General features: G+C 36.9%; 2 protein-coding genes across 2 annotated transcripts; both read left to right on the top strand.

The window, feature by feature from the left end:
• Window positions 1-291: 291 nt before the first annotated feature.
• On the top strand, window positions 292-22,684 carry Nmd3 (60S ribosomal export protein NMD3). Its single transcript, XM_076320916.1, has 11 exons — window positions 292-562; window positions 1,042-1,176; window positions 1,273-1,423; window positions 1,498-1,632; window positions 1,741-1,849; window positions 1,960-2,110; window positions 2,820-2,962; window positions 3,065-3,216; window positions 17,975-18,090; window positions 18,164-18,346; window positions 22,234-22,684. Exons 1-11 carry the CDS (start codon window positions 522-524, stop codon window positions 22,418-22,420), a joined length of 1,503 nt encoding a protein of 500 aa, XP_076177031.1. The 5' UTR covers window positions 292-521; the 3' UTR covers window positions 22,421-22,684.
• On the top strand, window positions 6,529-7,234 carry LOC143151612 (uncharacterized). Its single transcript, XM_076320951.1, has 2 exons — window positions 6,529-6,841; window positions 6,932-7,234. Exons 1-2 carry the CDS (start codon window positions 6,599-6,601, stop codon window positions 7,031-7,033), a joined length of 345 nt encoding a protein of 114 aa, XP_076177066.1. The 5' UTR covers window positions 6,529-6,598; the 3' UTR covers window positions 7,034-7,234.
• Window positions 22,685-23,616: the final 932 nt, after the last annotated feature.

Here is a 23,616-nt window from a genome sequence, read left to right as displayed (position 1 = left end):
AAGTTGATAATCGCAGAATCTCGATACTTTTCTATCGTAATAATATTAAATACAGATAGTTTATTTTGATATCAGTTTCCGAATATTGTACGGAACGTACATTTTCAACACAAATTGATACCGTTGAAAAACGATATAAAAAATTACAAATTTAAAGTGTCTTTATTGAATCAAACCACTGCGTAATGTGTCTTGTATGATAAGTACAGTTCCGAAATTCGGGACATTTGCAAACAAAGAGCTTGTTCTACGAATCGAAGATCGATTCATGTCAGAATCGAATATTAAAGAATCGATTCAAAAAAATCGAAAATCGTTTTAAAAAGATCGATTCTTCGGAAAATCAATTCTGAATCGTATATCACTACTGCTGACTACTTTTGACAATATTGAAGTTAATAGCAGATTGCACGTGCTTAGAACTTAGTGGATTATTTATTATAGATTTTGTTTCCTTCATTTAATTTTGTTATATTTGACGGAAATACTTTTAGAACATTTTATGCAAATATATACAAATAATGGAAGTGCTCAATGATCCGATTAAACAAGAGGTGATGGTGTAAGTAAATCTAACCTCAATAATTTTAATCGTAAACAAATACATGAAACAATATTCTTTAATTCCTTATTTTTATAGATGATTCAATAAATACTAATGATGCTGTTTTTAGAATATATAATATCTAGTTATTTCTTTTTACTAAACTTTTTTAATAATAAAACAATTTTTAATAATATATTTATAATCGGTAATTAATATATTGCATGAAGAATACTTTGGAAACATAACGTGACCTTGTCAATGTTTCGGCTTAGTCGCATATCTGTGCGTATCTGGTTTAGTAATTGTATTTGACAAAATCAAAGTAAATGCGTTTTATGAGGCAAGGCAATACATAAGCTAATAGCTCTAATATTGAGAATATTGAGACCTTTTCCAAGGTCAATAAATTTATTTACTCAAGAAAAGATTTTAGTCTCTATACATTGCATGTAAGTCAATTTGACTAAAAATATGAGTAATGATTATCTTTATAGATTATGTTGTATTTGTGGTAGTGGTATTGAACCAAATCCATCTAACATGTGTGTGCCATGTTTGCGAACTCAAATCGACATTACAGAAAATATTCCGAAACAGGCAACCATTCATTTTTGCAAAGGATGTGACAGGTAATGTAAATAAAACAAAATTTAGATAATAACATATTTTTGTTTTATAAATTTAAAAGATTTCCTTTAAGTATCTCTATTATTTTGTGTGTTTAGATACTTGCAACCACCTGCAGAATGGATTCATGCAGCATTAGAATCTAAAGAATTACTGACATTATGTTTGAAAAAATTAAAAGGTCTGAATCGTATAAAATTAATTGATGCTGGGTTTGTATGGACCGAACCTCATTCAATGAGATTAAAGGTATTTGTTACCTATATTATTATGTAAAGAAATCAGTGTATTGCTTTATCTAAAGTAATCAAAATATTGCTTAGGTGAAACTAACAGTACAAGCAGAAGTAATGGGTGATGCAGTTTTACAACAAGTGTTTATAGTTGAATATGTAGTAAATCAACACATGTGCGATGACTGTCATCGAACAGAAGCAAAGGATTATTGGCGTACATTGGTGAGTTTCGTAAAACAAAAATCTTCATTATAACAAGAATAACTTATAAATGTACTTCAAAGTAAACAATCCTTTTCTTTCACTTTATTTATAATTCATTTGTAATAGGTACAAGTACGACAACGAGCAATAAATAAAAAAACATTTTATTACCTGGAGCAATTGATTTTAAAATACAATGCACATGAACAAACTTTGGGCATAAAATCTATTCATGGTAATAAACCTATTTGATTACTCTGAGAATAGTATAAAGTATATTATAAAAAATAAAATTTTTAAATAGTAACATTGATAAGTTTTTAAGTAAAGTATAAATCTTATTAGGGGGGCTAGATTTTTTCTTCGCGAATGAAGCAGCAGCTCGGAAGATGGTTGATTTTCTTACAAGCGTTGTACCTTGCCGTTATCATCACTCCAAAAAATTGATTTCACATGATATACACAGCAATATCTACAATTATAAATTCACATATAGGTAAGGTACACTATACATGTCAATATATTAATAAAGAAATTGTAAAACGTGAATGTACAGCTTTTCAATAGGAATTTTGTATGTCAAATTACTTTTCTTAAAAAGGGTAAAAGTAGATTTTATATCTTGCATATATTGAAACAACATTCTAATTCTAAATACATATGTAGTAAGGTTTGTTAATTTTTTTTACTAAATGTAGAGAAAACTTTGTATGTAGTTTATTTAAATCAAGGTTGTGGCCTTTTGTGTAGGCCTTCTGTAGGATGTAGAAACTGTATATCATAATATATTTAAATCAACGCTGTTCAAACCAGATCTCGAGATTTTTGAGGTTTTCTCGCTTCTGTTTGTGTTGTAGACACTGCGTGACACAAAGAAGAGAAACGTTAGGCTGCCATGCCTGTTTTTAGTGTCACGTAGTTTTTCCAAAGTGTTTCTTATCCCACATGTTGTGTGGGAAAGAAATAGTAGAAAAGGAAAGTAGGCACATAAGAGGCCTCTATGTTAGATACACTCTATCTAGTTGATCTAAACATATTTAATTGTATAAAAATGTTCTATCTAATAGTTATAATCATATTGTTTTTGTCATTATGTTTGTAGAAATGAAAGTTAATAAATGTAATTTACATGTTATCAACTTAATTCAAGTTTATTCACAATAATAGTATTTTTTAATTATAATATTTCTTAATCTCTCTTATAGTGTAGAAATAGTTCCAGTGTCAAGGGACAGCATAGTATGTCTTCCAAAGAAATTAAGTCATCAATTGGGAGGAATTAACCCTATTTGTTTAGTATACAAAATGACAAATGCTGTTCACTTAATAGATGTATCAAATGGACAAGGTATGTGAAATTTATAATAATATTGTAATTCATTTATTAATTCTTTTAAAATATAATCAATTATAAATTTAATGTTTATTTCAATAAATGTTATGAAAACAGTTGCAGAAGTCAATTCCACACTCTACTGGAGGCACACTTTTAGTAGTATTTGTGATCCAAAACAATTAATAGAATATACAGTGATGGATATTGAACCAGTAAAGTTCAAGGATAGAAAATTCTTTCCAGGACAAGGGACAATTTCCAATAAAGTAAGTTTTATAAATAATTCTGGTATAAGTTTTTCACTTTTTAAATGTGATAAATATATTAAAAAATAAATTAAAATATACACGGTTTGTCACAAAAATAACTGAACTATGTAAGAATAAAAGAAACTGGTTGACGATATTTATACGAAACTTATGTTATCGAGAAATGCATCCTTCATTGCTGTTGTGTTGAAGTTTTATGATAGTTGCATCGTCGAAAGCCATGTTATAACATGCAGAACGAGAGTCATTTTTGTATACCAGTTAACAAATGAGTTTCAAGCAAAGGGTCAATATCAAATTTTCTTTTAAACTCGGTAAAAGCTTCGTCAAAACTCATCAATTGTTATAGAAAGTGTATGGTGATAATTGTTTATCGTATACTCAAGGTTATTAGTGGCATAAACGATTTGAGGTGGGTTGAAAAAACATTAATGACGATAATTGCTTAGATTGTCCAAGAATAGAAATCATTGAAGAAAATATTCAAAAAGTGCGTGAAGCAATAAGAACTTGTTCCGCCAATTCATGTAGTCAATGCTGACTTCTACTTGGGCGTTATGAAGTGTTTATAAAAACTAATTCGTATTCGTATTCATTCTTAAATCGTAAACGTGGTAATTGGACTCTATTGCATGATAATGCACCGTTCATCGTGCAGCGGTTGCAACTGCTTTTTTAGCACAAAAACAAATTACTATATCGTACCATTTGCCATATTCGTCGAATTTAGCACCGTATGATTATTTTTTGTTTCCATGACTTAACACTAAACCTACTGACATTTTAATTTATCTCTTCCTACTGCGACTTAATATAGATTGAACATAATAGACAATTTAACAGTAAAAAACAAAGTTTCTATCATTTAAAAGTAAGTTATTTCCTTTTTATTCGTTTTCACTGCATTTTTTACAAATAGGCTTTTCGATTGCACATTTCCACATACATATTTTTTACATTTTAGACAAATTTTGTTAGTCTTCTTGTCTTCGCAATATCTTATTTGGCATGTTTTCCATTCACCTGAACCTGTACTTATATTTGTGACTGGTGTTTTATTTTTTTTGCCTAGCTGTTGCTCTTTTTGATATTTGACCGCAAGTTCTTCTCCCAATTGAAATAAAAATTCTTGTCTTGAAATTCTTTTTCCCATGGTTTCTTTATATAAAACCCAAGCATTGAACTTGGCTAAATTTGGAATATTAAAAAATACCTGTAAAGGCCATTTCCGAGATTTAGATTTTGCCATGTATTTTCTGGCTATTTAGTTGGTCACATTTACACTGAATTTGATGTTATTATATAATCTAATTGCCTCTGGTATATGGGCATCATTTTTCTCGACTTCTACGGAGTTATGTATTCAACTAAGAATCAGTACTTTTTTACTTAGTTTAACTTTGTAAATTGTCAGAGTCTAATTATTTGAACTATATAATTTTGTTGAGAAATGTGTCAAATGTTCTTTTTCTGTTTTGTCAATTTTGGTAACTCCCCTCTATTTGCACAAATTGTTCCGGTAACCGTAGTTTTCTTTGCTAAAGGTTTAGTTACTATCGATATACTTGTAAAAAAATTGTCCATAGTTATATTTCTTCCACACTCTGTTCCACCAATTTCAGAGTGAAAAAAAATTCTCAAATGAAACTAAAAGTTTTCTACTTTTATCTATTCCCAAATATGAAAAGCTATTTATTTGCTATTTGCATAGGATGCTAACCAGAATTTTATATCAAATGTGTTCGGTTTATTGGACATGTACTCAATAAATATACACCTTGCTTTTATTAGAAATAATTATTCATTGATAGTAATATATGGTCCTAATTTATAACAGTTTTGATCGTTTTCAATGAATTTGCATCAAACTTCCCATCTTTTGTCTTACAATGGTGACAAAAATCGAGACAGGGAGAAATAAATACAAGTAGTCATTTTTCTTCCGGACGTAAATCAATGTCACCATTGTTTCAGCACCTTGAAATCATCAATCATTGCATTTTCAACTAAAGTCATTCAAAACTTATATTACTTTTCATTTGTAACGACTTTATACTTTCAGAATTGAGTCTTTGAGAGAATATTATAACAGAAAGATATAAATTGTAAACGGTAAAATGAGCAATCGTGGTAGGTACAATTGACTACACATTTTTCTCAGAAATCAAACAATAAAAAAAAAAATAGGTATTAAAAAATGTATTGAGAGTATATTTTATAAAATGCCGTGAAATTTAAAGGCGATGCAATTACGTTATAATAGGTTGTTCCATAAGTTTTGTCGTTCGATAAAACTTATTGAACAACCTAGTGTTTGTACCTCATTGACGTTTGGATTGATCGAGACACCGACTTGTAGTTACCGTTTTATGAACTAAAGTAAATTAATATTTGTAAATAAGATAATGGATATAAGAAAACAAAAGTTTAGATGTTCTAATAGAATGGTGATCGGCTGAGTCGGGAGTTCACACTCGTCGTCCTTGCTTTTCGTGCGTTTCTGGCGTACTAGCAAACCCCAGAGCGACAAACTCTCGTGGGTTGCAGTTGTGTTGCGTTGTTTGCGTGCGACGGGCTGATGTCTTAGCCGAAGTCCTGGCTGATCATCTGCATTGCACTTAACCGCTACGTCCCATCTTTCGGCCTGCGAGGGTCTGGCGAGGGATCCTGATAGTTGTTTCTTTTGATCATAAATTTACCTTGTATTCTGAAAACATGCTAAACTTCTTGAGATTGGAAATTCTTTCGCAATACTGTTTTCTAACGGAGTGGGCGCTAGATGAGTGAATTTTGAAAGCAGCTCCACAGTTCTTAATGATTGCAACTTCCACTTTCCTTACTCACATAGAAGAATACGCAAGAGTCCCATCACTTAGTATATAGGAAATTTTAATCGAAATTTTAAAAACAGTTATTTGATCAATCGTGGTAGGTTTAATGTTAAAATAAATATGAAAGGAAATCGTTACAATGGCATTCAAAACGCTGTGACGAGTATTCTCAAAGACATTCCACAGAAGGATATAGAACAGTCATTTAATACATTACTTGACCGTGCAAATCATTGTATCGCTGCAGAAGGAATGTATTTTGAATAAAATAAGACGTGTTTTTTTAAAAGTCGTTTATGTTGTGCTATTTTTAACCAGTTCAATTATTTTTGCAACAAACCGTGTATATGGTATAGTTTTTATAAGAATTAAAATATTTCATTATTCCATAAATAATATCCCCTTTTTGGTATATGTTCAAGATGTGGATAAACAACTTTCATATAATAACGAAATAAATGTACAGTATTTCCTTTATGAAAGCTGGATTTGGTCTATGTGTTGTATGCTAGACGCTTTGTCCACCGTTTCTATTTTACTTTTAGCCTATGAAGGCAAAAACCAAATGGAACAAGAGTCAATCAAAGGGACTGACAGTGAGCGAGGGACGGCACGAAACAGACGTAGCATTAATACTTTATCTTGCTTACATAGCAGTATCTTTCAGACATAGCAGCTTGATGCTGCATCTTTTGCACGGACAACCAGTTCGCACTTCTTTAGAAAAGGATTCACACGTTTTAATATCCAATCGAGACTTCGCGTCGCAGATCGTTCGCGCGAAACACGAAGTATAGCAATATTTCGTCTGTTTTGTACTATTCTTAATTCATTTTTCATTTCTTTCACTGGCTCTTATTTCATTTCGCTCTCACTTTCAGCAAAAAAGAAGCGAGGAGGATCGCTCAAAAATTGTATCATCTCTACGCTATAAATACAACGGCGTCGGTTTCGGGCAGGAAAAGCCAGATTTTGTCATTTAGATTTCTGACTGAGAGAAGTGAGAAAAGGAAGCAAAGTGGAGACCGTCCCATTTCTTCACGCATCGTGTGCTGAAGCATTAGAGTGAATGGGGTCTGCAATCAATGAATCGAAGTTCATTATTTGTAATACGGCTAAATCACTAAATGCATGAAAAACAATGAAAGACTAATTCAATTATTGACTCAAGTTATTTTAGTGCTTTATTTCTCATTTTATAAACGATATATAATAATAATTGTTGCTTTCACACGTATATAAGAAATCCTATTATTTATAAATACTATTTACAAATTGTTTAATGCATAAGAAAGTGTCCTTTACAAAAGTATATAAAAAAAAATATATATATAAACTTATACAAATTGAAACTATTGAACTAAATTGAGAATATCATATTTATAATTAACTTATCTCTAATTAAATTGAAAATATCGAATTTATAATTAGTTTATCTCTAATTAAATTAAAAATATCATAAAAATATTGAATCTTTATCGTGCGACTGTGTGTTTCTCGCTTGATTATGAGTTAGATTATTATATCTCTACTTATATTGTCGTGCCCATTTGTCTTTTCTTGATTCCCGAAACATCGAGAACGTCTACGGCTTTCTTATATACTTTTGTAAGAGACAACTTCTTATTCATGCAACAATTTGTAAGCATTATTTATAAATAAACAGGTGTTTTTATACATGCATATATTTTTGTAAGGGACAATTTCTTATGCATGTTACAATTTGCGAATACTATTTATAAATAATAGAATTTCTTATGTACGTGTGTAAGTAACAATTATTATTATATAGCATTTATAAAATGAGAAATAAAGCACTAAAATAACGTGAGTCAATAATTGAATTAGTCTTTCATTATGCTTTTCGTGCATTTAGTGATTTAGCTGTATTACAAATAATGAACTTCGACTGATTCATTTTGGACACACGGTACAGTGTGAGCTGCCTCACCCACTCCAATGCTTCAGCACACGATGCATGAAGGAATGTGACGGTCCCCACCGTGCTACCTTTTCTCACTTTTATTAGTTAGAAATCTAGGTGCAAAATCTAATTTGCCTGGTCTTGGACTGCCTACTCTCATTGAGAAAATTATGGGAAGATCCACTGAAACATTAAATTTCATATTCGTACATCTATGAGGCTCAAGGCGTCAGGCCAACGCGCCTCCGCCAATCACTTTTAGGGGGGGGCTATTCGAGCTCACGCGACTCCGCTCTCGCCTCCGTCTCGCAGCCTCCTTCTACAAAATTACTGCAAATTCTCCTTGTCCGAAGCATCCATGCCCGGACAATACTTGCACCATACGGTAGATGAGGAGCCGTAGCCTCTACCCAGCCACACCAATAGGAGTGACCGGATAGCGTCGACAGTCTGCTGGCCAAACATTGGTTCGGTCAGTTGCTGCTGCCAACGCAGCAACATAAACTGCTGGGTCTGGCGTCTGAGGGCTTCGACCTTCCGTCCCGTCAGACCCTGCTGCGCCGGGAAGCGGCTAGGTCGCCCGCCCATACAGCGGCTGCATAGAGGGCCACCGAATGGGCTATGTAGAGGCGGCGAATCCGATTGCTCGGCCCCGCAGATTGAGGAGCTGGCCCAGAGAGTTGACTATCCTCTACAATCGCGGGGCCAGGGACCGAAAATGCCCCTCACACTGCCAGTGGCTGTCGAGGATCAGCCTCAGATACTTCAACTGGAAACTCACCTCGACAACGTCGACAACGGTCTCATCCAACCGATCAGGAGGGGAAGAGACGGCTTTCCTCGAGGTGCATGGATTGCCAGCACCTTGGTTTTATGGAGAGCCACATCCAAACCTATTCCCCTGATCGGGTCGGCAACGCGCCGGGCACCGCCTTCGGTCCGCTGAATGCCCCTCCTCCAATCCTCCCCGACGGCTAACACTAACGTGTCGTCCGCATAACACGTGAGGCTGATGCCATCGGGGAGGTACGCGGCCCACAGAACGGTGTTGTATCTAAGGTTCCGTAGCAGGGGCCTCAAGAGACGGTCGAGGCTGAGAGGGACCGGACACGACGAATGACGTTGATCGTCGACCGGCCCTCTCGGAACCTAAACTGACACTCGGCCAGATCGGGCCCAGCCCGACAGGTGTTCCGACGATACGGACCGCCGGCAATTTTTCAAACAACTTGCCTGTATCGTCGAGGAGACAGATGAGTTGGCACGCGGACGAAGAGTCCACTGGCCGGCCTTCCTTCCGGAGGAAGACCATTCGGGTTACTTTCCAAGTGAATGGGAATCGTCCAGCCTCCAGGTATCGGTCAAACAGCTGCCGGAGGCCATTACCAAGGACGTCGTGGGCCACGACCCAGACCCAGCCGGGCACCTCGTCAGGACCAGGAACGGTGTTCTTCGGCCCAAGCTTTCGGATGACCGCGGTCAACTTCTCAAGCATGACCCCCAGTTCGGCGGACCAGGTGGTCGGATCCGCCGAGGAAGTGACTCGCCCTCACCCAGTATGAGGAAAAGCGAGTTAATCACATCCCTTAGAGGCGAGGGGTCGACATTCTCGGTGATCGGGGGCGTCCATGGGCATAGTTTGTTCAACACCACCTTGTATAGGTGCTCCCATGGATCCTGTTCAAGGGTCTCGAGGAGCTCCTTCCAGCATTGGGCCTTGGCCCGTTTGATGACAACCTGCAGAGGCCAAGCTGGCCAAGACAGCGGCGCGCGCAGGTGCACTGGCATCGGGCCTGGACACACGGGGTTCTCAAATCCTCGATTTCGCTCGATCACCAGTATACAACCCGACGAGGAGCTCCCGGATCGATCCGAGGCATCGCCGCGTTGCAGATACTGGCGACGGTGCGGTCGAGTTGAGCCACTTCCTCCAAGTCGAGCAGCCTGTCCTCCTGATGCGGCCATGTTACCGCGGGAGCGGCTGCCATCAGGACGTCCTTGTCCCGCTTGGGTGCCATCCTCACATGGGCGGTGATGTCACATTGTGTTTGCATCCGCATATACCGATGATCCGATAATGTCTCCGATCCCACCACCATTTCACAACCGGACACCTTATGCGCGACACCGGGGGATCCAAACCTTATGTCCTCTATGAACCCTTCCCCGCGTCGCATGCACGTAATTTCTGATCCTTGGTTAATAAGGTGAAGATCGAAGTCCGCCGGCCAGTCGCTCAGAACTCCGCCCCTTTGATTTGTCCAAGGGGAACCCCAAGCCACGGATTTGGAGTTGAAGTTCTCGAGGACGAGCACAGGCTGGGGCGCGAACCGTCTAAGGCCCGACACCACACCGATCAGGTATTGCTCGAAGGTAATGAGGCCACAGTTGAGCGATACATAGTACCTCACTATGGCGACTCCCCCCACTCGACGCCGGCGAATCTAGCACCGCGCTCCAGCAGGGAGCACGGAAGGGAACCGTCGCTGCCCTACTATACGATCGCCACCGTGCCGCACGTTGACCCCATCTAGTGCGGAATTGTCAGGGACGCGGTATGGCTCTGCGACGACTGCCAGACGAACCTTTCACTCCGCGAGTACCTGGCACATTAGGTCCCGTGCCGTACGGCAGTGGTTAAGGTAGGTCTGGAGGAGGAGCCGAGGAGCCATTATTTACCGGCATCCCCGTCTCCTCCAGGTGTTCTTCTCGCGCTCACGACGGCAGTGTCGTCGCTGTCCACGTCCATGGCCGATGACGCTGCTACCACCGCCACCGACTTTTCCGGTACGGGCGCTGCATCGTTTGCCGTTGGGGCCGACCGGGGCACCTGTGTTCGCTTCTTCTTCTGCCGTGAGGAGGAGGCAAAAACTTTTGCCCGCCCCCCCCCATTCTTGCGCGGTGACCTTCCGCACCGGGGATTTCAATCCTCGCCGCGACCCACCCCACCACTAACCTCCCGACCTCTGCCACCTTTCGGACGGCAGAAAGAGGGCACCGAGCTCAAATCGACTCCAGACTGGACGGAGAAATACGGATTTCTCCGACCTTTATACGTGCAACCTTGCTTGCGCATTTTAACGCAACGCTACACTATAACCTGTTGTAAAAGTTCAGATTATAAAATCTGATTTATTATAATATACAGGGATCTCACGTATCCAGTAATATAGTAATTTAACCTGATATGAATGACGAACAATGTCGTGTGCTTTTCTCAAGTCTCTGCTTGTCATTGAACTGAAAAAACTGAAGGAAAGTAACGGTCAAACCGTTAACTGCGCAACGGATGATTCTTTTTTGGCAATTCGAATACAGTCCCTAAAACCGAACATAGATTGCTCGCTATCAACATGTGGTACTACCCGAGTCATTGTTAATATTTATACCAATATAATATTTATAACATTCACTATAAAGACTGACTGATCGCGGTGTCGTTGGACTGTTTAACCGCTTCGTTCTCTCGGACCTGTTATGTCGCAGCCCCGATACTGTTTGTATAAGGTCACAGACGAGTCGTCTCGCGATATAGTGTCGCTTGTGCGATGCCATATATAAGTTTAGATGTGCTTTGTTTTTGTTCCGTTTGTGGTTACATAACTTGCTACTATGTTGTGTCAATCAGTTTCTATTTAATTATTTACGGGAGTAGGCCATGATGCCACGAATAAAATACGGACAGTAATCGAAATAATAATTAAAGTGACGATGACGTTCTATTATTCGAAAGATGGAAGAATTTATTAAATCAAAGAAAGTGGAATATTTTTACTGTCACAATGAATTTTGAACAACAAGTTTTTAATTATACCTATATACATAGTGATGTACTATACGAATTGGGTAAATTAGAAAATAGTTCCTCTCTACCTATTTTCAAGTTTTTCTTTTGTGAAGAACTTGTAGAACTAATTGTAAAGGAGAGTAATAAATGAATTCAGAAACAAGATTGATCAATATATTGAAATACAAATCCAATGTATAATTTTGTATTTGTAAGACAAATTATGTCAAAAAAAAAAGTTTCTCAATATTCTGCGATTTCTGCATTTTAATAGTGCGGATCAAAGTAATAATGCAAATGAAAGAACTTAAAAGTTACAGTCCGTAATTAACATTGTAATAGATCGAGGAAGCGAAATGGTTGAAGCCAGCTACTTAATGGTTAAAGCCTACTTAAGGACGATGAATTGTGTTTTTGCCTCTCGCCGACTTTGTAAGGGTCGGCCGAGACAAAGTGTTGGAGATAAAAAAGGTTGTAGTTAAAGATAATATATTATTTATAATTAATACAATGGATACGCATGTAAGAAAGCGATGGTTGTATATTTGATCTACTCGTGAGCGTAAAGTCGGGGCGCGCCCGCGTTATGCTTAGTCGACCCGCTTATCGGTGTCGATGCTAAGACCGTAGCGTATTGACTCGGAGGTTCACTCCCGTGGTGTTAATGGTTTTACCTGTTCCTTCAGGTTGATGGTGTAAGACTGTCGATTTCTTTCGGTCACATCCTGGAGGAAGAGAGGTCGTCCTTCCCCCTCCATGCGGGCTTGGGGTCGTGTGCCTCGCGTTGCGGGCTTGGTGCCGTGTGCCTAGTGTCGCGGGCTTGGTGCCGTGTGCCTAGTGTCGCGGGCTTGGTGCCGCGTGCAAAGCCCAACGGTTAGTCCACGTGGAGTGCAGCTGCGTTGCGTCAGCCGTTGTCCACTCGGATTCTGGGAAGGCTATCTTACAAAGGCCTAGCCGCTCGTTGAGCGCTCCTTTGCTGTGTCCCGCGTTGTTTGGGTGACCGCCGATCCTCTTGAGAATAGCCGCTCCTCGCGGTGTTGTCTTCTAACGGCCTAGCCGCCCGTTGATTGATCCTTGCCGTGTCCCGCGTCGATTTTGGTGACTGCCGATCTCTTTGAAACTAACCGCTCCTCGCGGTGTTATTTTCCAACGGCCTAGCCGACCGATGATTGATCCTTGCCGTGTTCCGCGTCGGTTTTGGTGACTGCCGCTCGTCCGCTGTCCTTGTTTGTTGGAAGGGAACCGCGAAGTCCCAACAAATTGTGCGAATCGAGCGGACCTTCGCAGTAGGATATTAGCGAGGCGGACAATGGGCCGGAGCGAATAAGATTGGGTAGGCGTGTACGATTTCCTGACTACTACGGCACAATATGTACAAGAGACAAATTACAACAAACACCTTAGTTGTAAGACTATAAATAATAAGTTAAATTGGTACATATTGTTGGAATGAATGCAACAACGATCTTAAGGGTGCCAGATGTCGATGTCAGTTTTAAGAACTGTCTCCGTATTGGCGCGGAAAGGTCGTCCGCCACGCGGTCAACGGTTTGGCCGTTTTCCTTTTGGTTTTTCTTTTTAGTCGAGTTCCAAGTCCAAAGTCACGAAGACCACACGACACTGGCGTCGTTCACATCAAGACATATCACTGTATACGCATTTGTTCGGACTTTATATTCTTATATGTACAATAACTATATTACTAGATACGCGAGATCCCTGCATATTATAATAAACTAGGTATTATAATTTGAACTTTACAACACATATGTATATGATCAATGTACAGCTATAGTTTTAAATGCGAGCGCATCCTTAATTTCACCAAGGGGGTGATGTACGCCTTTTTCCCCATCCTACATAGTGGAAGAGATCGAGCCCTTTCTTCCGGCCGAGTACCCGATTCACCGAGCTGGAGGTCACCGAGGCGAAGTTGGCCGTAGTTATCCGAAAGTTTTGAGGTGAAAAACACCACTCCTATCCTACTAAATATTCTACGAACCGTCGATTATTCTGTCTGGACTTCCTCCATTGGAGTTACACGCGGCTTACTACAACAGCCACTGCTAGTCCTGTGAGCTCGAGGAGGTCCTGACAGGACGAGATGAGGAAGCCTTCAAGCCCCAAGTTTGAAAGTCCATGCTGCTGCAGTGGCAGCAGCGTCTGTTCCAACTCACTGCAGGTCAGCGGACTGTCGAGACTGTTCAGTTGTTCCTGCTAGAATGGCTGTTCAAAGGCTTTGATAGACTCACTTACCGAACGATATAGATGCTGTCAGGGTATAAAAGAAGGAATCGACGGTGCGATGTTGGCATTGTCTAGGTGACTAGAACACGACGCAGCACATCCTAGAGGTGTGTTTCGCTTGACCGAGTGAATGTTGTGTCCTGGTCGAGACAATCTGGAAGATTTCTTGTTGTCGGGTATGATGAGAGTCGTGTTCGGCAAGGAGAGAAATTGAATGGCATGATGTGCTCGTAGAAGGAGGCCAAGGGCCGGCGGTGCAAATACGCTGGCGGAGGTGGGGTAAGTCTCCGCTAGCCGGACACTTGCTCCATCACCATCATTGAAAGAACGGGAGCGGTTGGCAATAAACCAGTCATCTTCTGCTCCTCCTCCTCCTCCCATAAGAAAAGTGACGGGGAAGGGGCGACACTGGGTACCACGTTGCTTACGGTTCCCGGCATTCCCCCGGAGTCGTTCGAGGATGGTTACCGTAGAGATTTTAGTGGGTAGGCTTTGCGTTCGGAAATGCCGGACGCAATTACCCTGCCTCGTCCCAATGGATCAAGGGTGTCTTTCGAAGATCTCCCCCGTGAAAAAAAAAAGGAAGGGGGGATCATGTGACGGCCTACGCAACATGCATGATTCCACATTGTGTCCGATACCGCTGCATGTTGATGCCGATGCCTATTCTTAGAAAACGGCAACACATGAAGATCCGTTTTCAGCATTGCCAAATCTTCTGACGAACCGACACGGTCGATTACCAAACGTTGCGCGAGCAACATTGCTCTGCATCATGAGGTACCGCGAATAAAGAACGTTTTTTAATTACGACCATGTCGTTGATTATTTCTCATGTTACTTCCAGAACCATCCCTGCGTCACACGCAATAGAGAATAGGTACATCGTGATGGAGTTGAACTTTTTGGGTCACTTGGTGCTTATAATCGTATATATGCATATATGGGTATTATTTGTAATGGTTTTTTCAAATTCTTGAAACAGAATTTTTAGCAGGCTGGTGTTGGCTTTCTTGTTATAATGTTTAAGTAATTTATGTATTGATTTTAATATACGATGCAGTCCATGGAGGGATATTGGAAATTGATATTTTTGTTGTATGTGGGATTTCTATATTTAATTGTTTTAGGTACTTATTTATTCTGTGGTAATATGGATTAGGTGTGTGATTCTTTAGGTGTGGATGTATAGATTTATTCTGCCTGAATGTATTCTGTAATACTGAACTTTGTGGAAACAAGGCGATTTTAATTGCTTAAGTACTTGGTGCTTAAGAATTTTTTTCTGATTTCTAAAGGAGGTTCCGAGACTTCACTAAGAATGACCCATTTATTGGGTTAGTGCGGGCGTCTCCTACAGTAATTTTTAATGCATTGTATTTACTAAGCATTTTAGTAACAAATTTTCATTTTTTTGGACGCTGTCAACAAGAAAAAGATTGTCATTGAATAATTCTTCAATCGATGCTTGATCGATAAAAATAATTATTTGTGGTTATGGTATGGTTAGATCTCCAAAAATTCTTTCATTGTTTTACCACACGTTATCCCTAATTTTTCTCTGTAATTCCGATTTTTTTTGCCATATACGTCGAAATTACAGCCATAATATGATTTTGCATGAGCAAGAACTTATGAGTTTATTTCATGCCGTACTTTCCGGGTTTTCTGGCATATGAACTTTGAATGGACAACGTTCTCAATATGTAAGAAGTTGCTCATCTACTGTGTCTGTAGAGATTGCATCTAGACAAAACTTTGCTTTATCGACGAGCTACATTTGTCATCGGTAATTGTCGATTTCAGTTACCCAAAGTGAACGAGTGTGATGTGTGTGTAGAGATACTCACAGACTGATATACACGATATAAACAAGGTCCAATAAAGATTTTATCTTTTTTATGTTTTAATTGTGTTTTATGTTTTTCGTGTAACCTCCCCTCTTCGAGATTTAACAGTGTCGACACTTAAAACTGCATAGCTGTTTTGGCAGCTGGTTATTCATAAAAGATTACTAACTTCCAATTTTCTTTTTTATCTTATAGAAAAATTATCAAAACTAATAAATTTCAAAATATTTACAAATGTATTACAGGATATTGCAGCTAAATTAAATTTGTCTTGAAAATGTCATATTTTTTTCATATCATTTTTTTTTTCTCATAAAACCTTATTATAATTAATAAGCATTTATGCATTTACAAAAAGTAAAATTTCTATTATTCGAATAATCTGAATCTCATTCGGATATAGAAAATATATCATTTTCCAAATCCTGAAATTCTAATTCAATGTTGCTATATCAGCACTAATAATACAAAACTAATAATTATATCAATTATTAGTTTTATTATCAGACTGTCCGTTGCTACGTTGATCTATATTTTACAAAATTTCCATTAAGTAAAAAAAAAGCTTCCGATACTTTCTTCGATCTTAGCGATAACATTCTAATCGGTTGACGACGAATAGTCCATTTATGGACTGGGCCAAAGTAATCTGATATTGGGACTGCGAAAGTTAACAGCAATACACCCGCGAACCGCAATTTGTAAAAGACACCATTTAACTGTTGTCGTCTCGACTGGATCCTCTCGGTTTTTGTTTGTAGCATTTTTTATTGCTTTCAACATCTTAATGCGTTTACTTAATATTTGTATGTATCGATTCTTTTCTTCTTTTTTTTTTGTACACAAAATCACTAAAATCATTTAATTTCTTAACTATATCATAGACCGTAAATTTTGTTATCTTACTTTATCTTACTACAAATTTCTCCGGTTCTCCGGAACGATGCTTTCGACAAAACTAAAAGTAACAGCGTCTATTACTATCAATAATGGTCAGATATATTATGGTATCCCGTGGCGAACATAGTATCTAATATCGACCTTCTCTAAAGAAAAGAACGAAATAGAAAGAGGGAAAGAGGAGATTAAACATTTCACTCTTTAATGATTCGGCAGATTATACAATGCAACAAATCACTACATTTTTCTATTTTGCAACATCCATTGGGTGATTTTTATACTATTTATGGTTCTAAAACCATAAATGTTTTCGAAAAACACACATTTTTGTAAAAACCTAGGATTTTCATTAAAAATGAGGTATTACGTGAAAATCGAAAACGATAGAGACTTCGGTTTGGTCTTAAATAATAGAGGAAAGTTTTCTGAATCTAATGATATAGGAGTTATTAATTTTTACTGGTCCTAAGTAGTTATAAATGACCGTCAAAGTTTAAAAAAGTGCCAATGTACGTAGTTCTTACAAATTACTTTTGCATATTTACGAAAAGTTGTTTATCCAGCACGGAAACTATACACAGAATTAGATTCTGTAGACATTTCTGAAAAAGAAAGCACGCAGCAGAAGTGTCGAAACGGTTTTCAATTCGAACAGGCCGACAAAATATCTGTCCGCAACTCGTGCACAGCGTTTTGCTGCCATACACGTCCTTATAACCACGAAGTTGTAAATTGGAAATTAATTCCAAAACTACAAGTACATTTATCCACTCACTTTTGGTTATAATCCTTTTAATATGAAATTTAAGTAAAATATTTAAAAAAAACTATTTTCATTTAATAAATTTATTGTGGTCATTTCTCTTGGAAAATAATTTTTGAAACACACACAATTTCCAAATATAAATATTGCTTTACAACCCCTACTAAAACTGAATTTGGATAAGGATGCGTGGCGACATTTGGACGAAAATTTTCCTTTAGTGAGTTCAAAGTACTAAAAGATCCAGACTCTTTTAAATATTGAATTTTTATGTAATGCTATGCAAATTTTAATGTTATGTCTTTAAATATCAAGCAGCAGTAGCCGTTTGTTTTATTTTATAATACGTGTGTATATATGACGCCAATCGGCATGTTAAACAGAACAATTTATTTGCGCATGTGATGTTATATAATTAGTATGTAATGTTTTTAATCGAATTTTTATTTTTAGCATATGATAGCGGATGTGTGGCTGGTTAAAAGTTGTGAATTAGGAATAAATAATACCTTAATTCATTCACGTACTCATCTTGGCCAGATATTAAAACCAGGTGACACTGTCTTAGGGTAAGAAAATAATACATTGAATCAGTAATCGAAAAATATTATTCAGAAATAAGGAAATGGTTTTTATTTCTAGGTACTCCCTTAACGATAGTAACATCAACGATGAAAATTTCGAGACGCTGAATAAGGATTTTGTACCAGATGTAATTTTAGCAAAAAAGAATTATACGCACGATAGAATTACTCGCGGCAGAATGAGAGCTTGGAAATTAAAACACATGATAAACGATGTAGACAACACAACTGCTGATAATAAGTATGTAAATTTTTTTGTTTTCTAGAAGAAACAGTATATAATATATACTTTTCTTACTGTTAAAAATCTAAATTTCCCTAAATATGTAAAAGTAGATGTAAATTTTTATATACCAGTGTTCATCCTTTCAATGACATTGTTTTGTGCTGTCTAAGATGTTAACGACTTACAAGAGAACTCTTTATAACTGATACACGTCAATTTTGATAAAACTTTGCACAAACGTTTATTAGACCTACCTAAAAATTTAGTTGCAATTGCTTCCTGCTACTTGTTTACTTTAAGAAAGAAATCAATCCTTTTACTACAGCCACTGAAATAAGTTATACAGCCTTCGATATAAGTTATACCATTTTTTAAAGATCTATAAATCTATGCAACATTCTTTTTTTAATTATTTTTTAAAAACTAAAGATATATATATTTCTTCTAAATCCATAGTGGAATTACAGTATATAATTATCTTAACTATTCGGTGTAAACTGTTACTTTAACTTTGTGTATTGGTAACATTTCCTGTATTAGTTGTTAATTGAACTAGTAGTTGCAATATTGATGACCTTTATTTTGACAATCATTTCTCCATACATTTTACTTAACATTTACTTTTATACAAGACATAATATCGAAATAAATATTACTCTATTGTAATAATTTGGTATTTTTTTTTTTAAATAGATAGATACATTACAATAGATAGTTACATTACAAAACGTGTATTCTTCACTAAATGTTCATGTTTTTGTTCCAAGATTTGGCAAATTACCGATCGATCGCTTTAAATCATGGTTTATCCAAATATTCTTAATAAATATGTGAGATCTGGAAGCATATTGCTATTAGATTAATGAGGTGGTCATTATTTAAATCTTTTACAAGACCTTATCCGTGAAAGAAGAAACGCAGCTTTTATCGTGATAACAAACGAGACGATAAGAAGACTACACCCTTTTAATGTTCTTGGTTTTCGCATGTGTATATAAGCATTTCGTGAAAGCTTTCTCAGATCAAGTTACTTTATTAAATTATGATATTAATTTATAATGTGGATAATTTTCTTTCTCAAAATCGTTAGTTTTATGTATATCAACATCATCTTAATTTTGAGAACTTTCTCCACTTTAATTCTTTTTTATCGATCCTTTATGTTCATCGAAGTTCCATAGCGGATGCGTCATCAGCACAGAAAATAACAAAAAAGGGGCTTAATTTATTGGTATCTAAATTGAGAAGTAAGACTTCTATTGAAACAATGCTTCAAAGTCTTCATAGAGTTCATAGAAGTCTTTCATAGAATTAAGAATGAAAAGATTTCATATTTGACCAATCTATTCAAGTAAACTACCCCCAATTTACTCCGTGATAAACGCAAAATTCAATAAATTACATTGTTGATTTTGTCGATACAGTGTATGGTTTTTCTCGATTCAAGTATAACTTTGGGTTATTTTCCTCTTCTTCGTTTTTGGTGAAATAACCAAACAGCACCCCTCTTTACAAATGACATATCAGTTACATTTATATCGCGTTTGCTTTCATTTTTCGAGACGTCTCAGCTGATCGTCTTCAAAGGGAGTTACGAATAAAGTCCATTATCTTCCGCAGTTTTATAACATAATCGGATGCTACACATTTTTAATGGTTAGGTGACACTTCTATTAACATCGATTGGTAATTTTAGTTTCCTTCTAAACAGCATCATTGTAGATGTTTGCTTTGTGGTTTCATGTTCAGCCAAACGATACGTCAACAGGAAAAATGTTATTTATTCGTCCTAATCCCCTTAAGGCTTGGAGATGAATGTTGACAAACACTGCAATATTATACAATTTAATCTGTCAACTAATCAATTCAATTGTGTATCTAATAGAATTGCCCTTGCCCCCTTGATTTCTAAAAATTTTTATCACTTCTTGAAATAATTTTAATTCGAACGAACGTCCTTGACCCGAATGAAGTTCAAGTGGCACCCACTGTTTAGAAACTATATTTTTCATAAGATCGTCGATACAAAAAGGAATGTTATCCGGCCAGCTAGTAACATAATCCATGACCATTAAAAGAAAACTATTTCTAGCCAAAAACCAGTAATGGGTCAAGAATGTTAATTGCTATTCTTCCAAATGGAACTCTGACATTATAAATTTAAAGTTTTTCCTTTTAGCTAAACCTTCCTTTCTTGGCATACATGCATCTTACAACCGACAAAAATTTTTCTGCGTCAGTGTTACAAATTACCCAATTAAACTGTTGCATTATTTTAGGTAATTTTATTGACACAAGTATCTTGTCTTCCTGTTGGTCCATTATGCACTTTAAGGATTTTTTTGATCATATTTCGACTACAGTTTTCTTTTTTTTTTAAATGTCAGGGGAAATTTTCCGTAATATGAAATTCCTCGCAAACGGCATTATCGGCACCATGGTGACCATACTCGCACGATTTCGGAGAGATACTAGGCATTACATACACTATAATATTCGGGAACTACATACAGCATAACATGCATTATCTATTTTGTTACTACTAAAAATTCTTTTCTGATAACACTGTAATTCTTTTCTGCCCTTTTCAAGACTTTGGAAAAGTAAATAATTACACACTCTTTACCACCTTAAATTTGAAATAAATCAGCTCCAATACCACACGTTCATGACGTAATATTTTTTCTGTATAATTTGTGTTATAATTCATTTGCGTTTTCAAAATAGGAAGTAATCGTAACGTCGCATAGTAGTCTATTTCGTTGCTCTAACGAGACAACTTAATTTTTCTTGCTCGACCATTTTACGAAACTGGAAGTGCAGTATTATAACTAATATAGGAGTGCGAGGTCTTGAAAATTTCGAAAATCTGTGGTAGAAAAAAGTCTCGCTGCTAGCTGAAGTTGCAGAGATATCCACGACTAAACTTTTATGCTTCAGTTTAGTTTGTAGAAGGCATTTGAAAGCCAGAGATAGTAAAATTATAAAAATTGTATATTGAATGCTCAATACAATAATGAATGAAATGTGTATCCATTTTCGTCATCTTATGTTATATGGATTTCGAAAAGGGGAAATCCGGCAATAAGTGCAGCAAATAACATTTGTGTCGTTTATGGGGAAGGTGTTTTATCGACTCGTACGTGCAGAAAGTGATTTGCTGATTTCGAAAAGAAAATTTTAATCTGGAAGACCAAACGAATCTTCTCTGAAATGTGTCTCAAATGAGCCTGCTACGAGTGGAGGTCTAGAATAAGATACATTGCGTGCGAATGGACTTGCGTTAGGGTAAATACTTTGGCGCCGATCTGTCGCCAAGTTTTTTGAAGGGCACGAACGACTCTTTACAGGGTGTGAAAGGACGATACTCACTGGATTTACATTTCCACACACAATTTAAAGTGTTTCCAATGTAAGAAAGAAGGGCATCTAGTGAAATACTGTCTTAATTCTATCAAGAGAAATTTTGAGAAAAAGAGTTTAAAGTTGCCTATCTCCAAAAATAGATTCTCTTGAAGACTGGGAACTTCGACATTTATTCTTAAGATTTCAAATTACCATTTAAATAAATAAAAATCGATTTGTTTTAAATTTCAAACCATTCTGTTCCCTTAAATTTTTAACGTTAAATATCTCTGTAAATAATGCGCAACAGAACAAATTGTTAGAAATGCATATCATCAATTTGGTTCTCCTTTGGTAAAAAAAAATTATTTGAAATTAACATCACAACTGTGGCTTATTAAAGATTAATAATAACACTGAGTAGAAACACAGTATAAACCTTAGTAACATTAAATAATAATATATAAAAACAATTTTAAACAAAAATTAAAACAACAATAATGGTTTCAAGTAATGATAAAAGAGATATAATAATTTAATTTCTTTTTTAATTTCAGTGATTACTACGAGTTTTTAGAAGACATTGAAGAAGATCGAGAGATGAGGACAAATATAAATATTTTCCGAGATCGTATGAAAACTGCTCCTGTGAATATTCATGAAGAAACTGTTCTTGATTACCCGCAAGTCACCCTCGAGGAAATGCTTGATGATCTTACAATTGACGATATGGAAGTATCGTAAGGCTTTTGAGCAAATTTTATTAATTGTATTGTGAGAATTTGTTAAAAGTGATAAATATTTCTGAAAAGAATCTAAATATTGTAAAGGGAATATCATTGTTTATTATTTTTACTCTACGAATAAAGATTTTCCCTTATAAGAAATATCTACAACAGATTCAATATATGCAGATGTTTTTTTATATTATTGTTTGCATATTTGTTAATTAAACAAAATTAAGCGATACATATTTTTGTCGTTATTAAAAACCAGTTTAAAGGCTGATATTGTTCTTTAAAATTTCCCTCAACATTGTTTAGACAAAAGTATTGCACATAAATTAAAATGGCCTGTTCCATAAAAAACGAACCTTCATTGTCGAAATTATTTAAATTTTCATAATAAAAATATGTAGGATCGGATTTTCCGAGTCCGTTTGGGCCTGTTTCGACCGCGGGCCTAAACAAGGCGGCACGTGCGGACAGACCCGGTCGAGGTAAACATTTGGTGCCAATCTGTCCGCCAGCTTTTATGATAGGCCCGAGGATCCCTTTACAGGGGGTCCTGCAGGACGACCAGGTGTAAGGATGCACGGGGATGAAAGAGAGTACCTGTGGCTCGGAGAAAGTGAGGTATGCTTGGAAAAGACGAGCGATTAGGATGGCCGAACGTGACCGAATGTCTGAAGTGAGAGAGACTGAGGAATAGAATGAAAGAGAATGAATGGGTATGACTATATAAAGTACGAAAGGAATGTTTGAGGACAGTTGGTGTCCTGAGTGCAAGAGTACGACGACGAGAGTATGTCCGAGGAGTGTGTCACGGACAGTACGACGAAGACGATAAGACGAAACGATTAAAAGACGCACTAAGACGGAAGGCCGGTGTAAGACTTGAGCAACAAAGACGATCAAGACGCGTGCCGAAGGGACAAAAACGGTTAGCTTAGTCTAATACGCGGTCGATCTACCTTAGTAGAAAGCGAAACCAATCACCAACACTACGTTTAATACTTGTATCATTGTAATATATAATATCATTAAATATACTTTAATATACCGCACGAGAACAACAGTTATTTGGGGGTTCGTACGGGGATTAATAACTTCAAAGATCTCTTCTCAAGTGATCCAAGTGATAGGAGAAGAGAAAAACAACAAATAAGTATTTCCAGTCATATGCCTACACATATGTATGAAAAGGAACTTGAAACACTA

The sequence above is a fragment of the Ptiloglossa arizonensis genome, chromosome 9, assembly GCF_051014685.1.
Source record: "Ptiloglossa arizonensis isolate GNS036 chromosome 9, iyPtiAriz1_principal, whole genome shotgun sequence".
Taxonomy (NCBI): Eukaryota; Metazoa; Arthropoda; class Insecta; order Hymenoptera; family Colletidae; genus Ptiloglossa; species Ptiloglossa arizonensis.
The sequence above is the reverse complement of the archived record's forward strand: the minus strand, read 5'-3'. Positions and strand labels throughout refer to the sequence as shown.